The sequence below is a fragment of the Myripristis murdjan genome, chromosome 4 (genome assembly GCF_902150065.1).
Source record: "Myripristis murdjan chromosome 4, fMyrMur1.1, whole genome shotgun sequence".
Taxonomy (NCBI): Eukaryota; Metazoa; Chordata; class Actinopteri; order Holocentriformes; family Holocentridae; genus Myripristis; species Myripristis murdjan.
In genome coordinates this window covers 25,677,652-25,684,676 of record NC_043983.1, presented here as the reverse complement: position 1 = coordinate 25,684,676, position 7,025 = coordinate 25,677,652, and the positions used below count along the sequence as shown (strand labels likewise).

General features: G+C 43.6%; 1 protein-coding gene across 2 annotated transcripts; it reads right to left on the bottom strand.

Annotated features, from left to right (window-relative positions):
• Positions 1–365: 365 nt before the first annotated feature.
• Positions 366–4,473, bottom strand: dmrt2b (doublesex and mab-3 related transcription factor 2b). 2 transcript variants are annotated; one of them, XM_030049848.1, is made up of 3 exons: positions 3,886–4,473; positions 2,638–2,740; positions 366–1,549 (listed from the first exon to the last, which is right to left on the bottom strand). In XM_030049848.1, exons 1-3 carry the CDS (start codon positions 4,264–4,266, stop codon positions 675–677), a joined length of 1,359 nt encoding a protein of 452 aa, XP_029905708.1. In that variant the 5' UTR covers positions 4,267–4,473; the 3' UTR covers positions 366–674. The 2 variants fall into 2 exon arrangements, with proteins under 2 accessions (XP_029905708.1, XP_029905710.1); XM_030049850.1 differs by having other exon boundaries at positions 3,907–4,473.
• Between the last annotated feature and the right edge of the window lie 2,552 nt (positions 4,474–7,025).

The following is a 7,025-nucleotide window of genomic DNA, read 5'->3' as shown; positions in this document are numbered from 1 at the left end:
GTTAAGGGGGATTTCTGAGCAGCACCAAGTTTGTTTTGACATTGCGATGCCTGAGAGCAGAGCAGAGACCCACCAGCCACATCTATACTTTGATTTGAAACGGAAAAAGAAATGGGCACACGTTCAGTCAGAGCTCCACTTTTTCATCAGCCTTGGTTTATGAATGTATATTTCTTTTGTGGGTAGAGAGAATAGAATATGATTGATATGAGAGGGTCAAAGCAGAATGGTGTGGTATATTTTTGCTGCACTGCTGACAAAGGATTATAAAAAAAAAAGGGGATAACACTCATATAGTAGTTTTCATACAAAATATGTTCATACAAATGGAATTACGTCAAGCAACAAAATTACATATATTGTAAATCTCTCAGTGTTATACTTTTAATTATTTTTATAATATAACAAAGTACGATTTTTAGGAGAAAAAAAAAAACACTGCAAACACTGTAAATCACAGACCTGAAATTGCTTTTGCCAATGACGGCTCTTAAATATTTCTCCAAATGCTACTGTACAGCAGCCTTCCACACCCCTGTCAAGAGAAGATATGGTGTGTCACAACCTGCAACACAGCAAGCAGTTCAGCCACTTTTTATATTCATGTCTTCTGCATCAACTCGGTCTCAGTCTGCACATAAACAAAGCGTGCCACGCTGCTTTCCATTTGCCTCTCACGCCCTCAGCAGAGCCTCTACGGAGAAAGGTAACGGCCTCACAGTGGGAGCCTTGATTGAGTTGCTGTGAGGGCTCTTGACAGAGTTGGTGTGAGGACTGGCCTGGGCAGCAGGAGAGTCTGCACACCAGCCCTTAGCTGTCAGAGGCTCAGGGTTTAAAGTCCTGCTGGGTGTACTGACACCTGGCCCGACCTGAATGCCCCGATCTGAGCCGAGAATGGAGTGTGCGACTGTGAGAACGCCATTTGTCCTCATTAATTCTGTTTGCTTTAAAGGGGCTTTCTCACGGTCTGCATCTGACATGTTACAGTGACTGTCATAGCGTTGGTTTACTGGTAAAGGTACATGCAAAAACTCTGTGCGCGCTTCTTCTTTCTTCTCACGGCCCTTCCAGCTGCTCTGCACCTCCCCCTCCCTGGTTTGCTCTGGGTTTCGGCACGACACAGGCAGGAAGTGAGTATAACCCCCATCTGTTGAAGACCTGCCCTTCAGGTGGAAAAGCTCCTGGTAGAATTGAAAGCCGCACTCGTACAGAGGCTTATATTTATACACAGGCACGTAGGCGGACATCCCCGCGGCAGTGGGGTCCTTGTTAAGAGGGCAGCAGTGGAGGCCAGGGTTAGAGGAGATAGGCACGGCCGGAGGGGGAAGCATGGGGACGAGGGCAGAGGCAGATAAGGAAAGGTCTTTCTCCAGCTCTCTCTGCCTCAGCTCTCGCTCCAGCATCACGTTCTCCAGCTCCTTGTCTGCGAAGGCTCGCCTCTTCCTCATCCGGGCGCTGATTGAGGGACAGGAGGGGTGCGTGTGGTCGCGCTGTGCCTGTTTGGACCAGCAGGAGGCGCCATCCTCCAGAGGCGCGGCTGGTTTGAGCCCTGCATAGGGGAAGAACAAAATAACATACTGCTTTCATATATTTATTTGATCATTTATTAATAAATAATGAAACTGTTACACCCAATTCTGTAATTATGTTATTTATATGTCTATTGCTTGTTTGTTATTTTAATTATGTAGTTGGATAGCAGTGTCATTTTTGCTCTATTGAGAGAGTCGGAAAAATGAGGAGGCTATAAAGAAGACAAAGGCTCCAGCAGGATTTGACTGCAGGCCAGCAGGTGTTAATACACACTATGCATTACAGTAATGGGCTAGTGTTGATATATGAATCCACAATGACACCCAGCCATTTAAATCACTGGGTTTGTTTAGATAAATTAGGTGCATTCAGTGTGGCTAATGACACTCAAGCTGCCAGTTTGAGCCTAAGCAGGCCTTGCTCACTTTGCAATTATAATGCATGCATGCTTATGGATATCTGAGTGTGTCCAAAAGACAGGGCACAATTGTGTGAGGGTTTGTGTCTGTGTGTGTGTGTGTGTGAATGAGAGAGTATGTATACGTGAGTCATTCTTGCTCAAAGGAAAACGCACCCTTAAATTGTTGTCTCCCAGTAAAGGCACACAGTGATTCTGTTGTGCTCATTTGCATAATTTCAATTACCACACCAAAAATGCAAACACAAACAGACCAAGGCCCCACAGACTGCACATTACGCAGACGGTGTAATTGGTGAACGTTTCCTGTTGCATAGTCTGTAAGAACTTATGTGTTACTTGTGGATGATTTTTGCGCTATTTTTTCCCAGGGAATTTGGAAGAAATGCAGAAATGTAAGGCAAAAGAAAAAAAAAATCAAGCTACTTAGTTTGGGAGTTGTGTGACAGTTGTGGGAATCTTTTCTTCCACAGGCACACAAGCATGAACAATGTCTGAATCTGTCCTGCCCCATCCGTGCATTAGACAATAGAGTGGAATGAAAAAGTTGACTCGGAGCGTTTCATTTGATCTGCTGAATAAAAACTGACTGAAAAGAAGAAAAAAAACTGACTGCTGAACTTTCCATCAGTGTCTGGGAGAGAAGAGATAGGTTAATGGGAAAGGAGGTGTTAATTAAATGCTACCCTGCAGGATGCTTTTAGCCAGGATACTTGGCTCGGCTGCTCTGGTGTAACGCTGATATGCCGTCCTCCGCAACGGAGCTGCACACCTGACTCCCCTCTTTCCCTGGGAGAAACACAGAAACAGGAATTAGACATTTAGACGTAATTATGTTACACTGTGCATGTCTCCCAAGGGTAATTAGAGGAATGAATATATACATATACTGGGCAAAGACAGGCCATTAATTTTCCTTCAAGAAAAGATTTATGATTGTGCATAGAAAGAGACTTTTGTCACTATCAGAGGGAGATTTTTGTCACTGACACTATTTTTTTTTTCACATACACAGTATAAAAATATATTTAGATATATTATCAGAATAAGCTGAATTATAAAATCATTCTATTAATAAGGGACCAAAACTTTGCCTTCAATTACAAATGCAGAGAAATAACATTTTAGATGGCTAAGAGACCTCCCCAAAACAAGAAATAAATACAATAAATGAGTAAAAAAAAGCAACTAAAATAAGTATTTAAGTGCTCTCTCTCTCTCTCTCTCTCTCTCTCTCTCTCTCTCTCTCTCTCTCTCTCTCTCGCTCTTGCTCTCTCTCTATACATATAACCACTTCTGTAGTAAATAAAAAAACTGGGCAAATTATGTAATCCAATAGCTAATCATAATTGGACAAACAACCATAAATATTATATAAAAAAAAAAAAAACAGTAAAATGTTCAATAACAGACAATTTAGATTTAAGCCCTTAAAGATGTTACATATGCACCCTTAGCTATAATTTTGATGTTGTGCTATGATTTACAATGCTATGAATTTGGTTATAAAGTTTCATGTCTATGCAAGAGGGTGAACATTTCACAAGTAAAAATGTGGGGAGACTGACTTTGGCCAGTTGTAGCTACATCCCTGGAGAAAAATGACTATTTCATACACACAGTGGGATATTTCTCTGTCAGAAACATGCTATAGAAAGACCAGCCAGTCCGTATGAACTGACCCTGAGTGAGAGAGAGAGAGAGAGAGAGAGAGAGGCTGAACCCACCTAAAACCCATCTAAACTCAGCTGAGAGGAGTTCATCTACCTACTGATGCATTTACAGTCCTTAGTACTGATCTTGGGGTCTTTTAAGGGGAAAAGCGCATTGATACTTGTCTAAAATGTAATTAATTTTGCTTTGCAGGCTATTTCATGATCACCCACTGGAGGTCATGTGTTACCCTTCTACTTGCTCACCCCTCCATCACTGACCTGACCTGGCGCTCTGCTCACCTCGGCCGCCTGTTGCCGCCGCAGTGCGACCTGCGCTGCCATGACGCGCTGCCGCTCCACGACCAGCAGGCAGCAGGCGCAGCGGCAGTCCCTCCAGCGGCAGAAGCGCTTGTGGCCTTTGAGACACGAAACGACGCCGTGGTTCCGGCAGCGGGCGCATTTGGGGCTCCGGGTCATCTTGCGTTGGTTCTGCTGTTGTTGCTCTGGGGACAGGCCCGCTCTTTTCTCCACACCGTCCCCGCGGCAGCCCTGTCGTCCGACGCATCCGTCACCACTTGTCACGTCAATTTCTCCCTCAGCGACTTCGGATTTTACTGCGGTTGTCTCCAGCTGCAGGCCCCTTTCCAACTGAGCGGACATCTATGAATCCCGCCGGGCTCCCACTTCTAATCCACGATGCACTTCTGCTGCAGCAAACTTTGTGCAGGCTGCAAGAGCCCAGTGGCTGAAACAGGATTTGGAGCCGAGATACAACTGCTTAGACTTGGTTGAGGTACTTGCTGGAAATGGTAAAATTACAATGTAGGCCTAAAACGAAAACATTTCACCAATTACCTGACAAAACGATTTTTTAAAATAAAAACTTGACGGTAAAAAAAAAAAAAAAAAAAAAAATTACAAATTTTACAAACGCAAAGGCCAATTAAAATTCGCCCCACTCTTGCAACACCTGCAGCATAACACAGTGCATCTGCTACTTTAACATTATCCCAATTAAGAAATTAATCAGGGGGAAAAAAGCCATCGACGCATTACAATTGTGAGTCGATTAGAGAAAAGGCTGTGCGCAACAACTTTATAGCAAACTAAACCCTGTCAAACATGAAGCTCCGTAGCGCTGCGCACTGCTCCTGACTGCTGCTACATGACAGTGCTATCAGGGTGGAAACTTTGCAGCCTACCGCCAGAATTTTGAAATGTTAAGCCTCTCTCTCAGCTGCGCTCTGACGCGGTTTCCAAGAAGAAGCGGACAGGAGACCGGGCCGCAATGCTGAGCTCCTGGCGTGGGACCCATGAGCAAAGATTTGGGGAAGCCCATTTGCAGCAAAAGCAACTTATTGCTCCATAACGCCCCTATACCTGCCCTGCCCTGCCCACCTTCAAAGTTGTTCTCATCTTTCAACACAGATATACTACCGCTTGACTATTGCAAGCCCGCCCATCTCCAAACTGCAAGTGCCATTCATCATCTAACATGTAGGTTAGCCTACTTTAAACTCAGTGTAAAGAATATGAGAAATAGGCACTATGTAATGCGCAGAGAAATCTCAAGAATGTGTGTGTGTGTGTGTGTGTGTGTGTGTGTGTGTGTGTGTGTGAGAGAGAGAGAGAGAGAGAGAGAGAGAGAAGAAAAACTAAACAGTAGTCTCTACAAAATACGAGATGTGTATGTGCCTGACCTGTTGGACTCGCGTGTGCGCACATGCGCAGGCACGTACGTTTGTATTTTCCTTTATTCAATATGAACATTACGCATGTGCCTTTAGGGTGGAGCAGTCAGCGTTGGAGAGCTGTGGGGGAAATGAGAGCGGGAGAGAATAATGCCTACATTTTCGTATTACCTGCAGTCATCTTCATAGTTATTCATAACTGCCATTGAATAATTCATTGATTTAATGGGTTTTCTGTGTTTCTAGTGTCGCCAGTTCCGGGTATAAAGCTGAATAATCAAAGTCAATTGTCAGTATAGGGCGTTTACAGACAAGTGCTTTGAACTTAGATCTACTAAGAGCTAATTATTATTATTTTGAGGCTATATAATTTTTTTCCTTCTCTGCACTCATAGATATGGGTTGAAACCTCGTGATGAAAGGCTGCTGTGTACTCCTAATGCTCAGTATCATCATACACATAACCCTTGCAACACTGTCCTGCCACATGTTGCTGAATGGAAATTGCTTTGCATAAAGTGAATTACACCAGAGGATGGTGTTATGCTGCGTTCAGTTTCTCAGCAGCATGCTCATGTGTAACACTAATTCAATGATATGTAAAGTTATAGCATTTAAGCTGAGCTAAGACTCCCTTGACCTTTCAGCATAAAAAAGTTGTGACATCATGGGCCTGCAGCAGCTCTGATTCTGATTCCAGTCAGCTGAACCTTGTGAGATGATATGAGAAGTGTGCTCCCTCCTGTTTGAATTGTGTAATTACATCCAGGGTAGTTCCTCCTGGGGACCAGTGTTACATTTTCCTGCTAACTTGCTGATCCTGTGGCCTGGTTGCTGTCACCATCCAGGGCTAATCCATTTTCTGACTATCAAACTCAACACACAGATTAATCATTTGTTTGATTTTCACCTCAAGGTCAGCAAGGGTTATCTAGGGCTAACACATTAGCTTCATTTGCATCAGAGGGTCCAGAGAGCTTATTTGGGCTTGCTCATCACCATTTTTCCAGTATTTACTCCCCAACACTGAATAGCCAGACAAATTCAGCAAAATGATTTCCTCTGCAGGGCCACTCAGGGGTTCCTTGAGCTAAATTAGCCTAGATACCATTGTGGGGCCTGAAAGGGCGATTTCATCAGCGTGCACTCCACTACAGGGGCTAGACAAGTCTGGATTGCTAATTGTCATGGTTTCCATTCTAGGGCCATCTGGGGCTAGCAAAGGCCAGCTCATTATCTCCAGTGTTAAATGTAGCTCAAAATCATATTTTCACACATGTACTGGGTCACACATTTTATATTCTGGCTAGCTGCACATGCTGCCTAATGTCTTTGCCCCAAACACTTTTTTGACAGAATCAAAGTTTTTTTTTTATGTAGAATAGATACAAAGTGAGAATCTGTTTGCCCATGTGGATGTGCTGCTTCCATTCTTACACCCCTGAATGTGAAACATCACAGTTGTTGCTGATGTTATGACAGTTGACGTTTTTAACCAGAGCGATGGTCAGGCAACTCTTTAGAGAAGCTGTGTGTGAGTCCTAGTCTTTGTCTATACCCTGTCAGCAAAATTCTGCTCAATCTGGAGCTGTGCTTTGGCTTGTTGATTGAGACAGGAGGACAAGGTGTTAGAGCTGTCAAGGTGAGGTACATAAAAGTACCAAAATGTCTCTGACTGACATGAAAACACAAAATTGATTGAATATTCACAAATCTAGTTTGATCTGT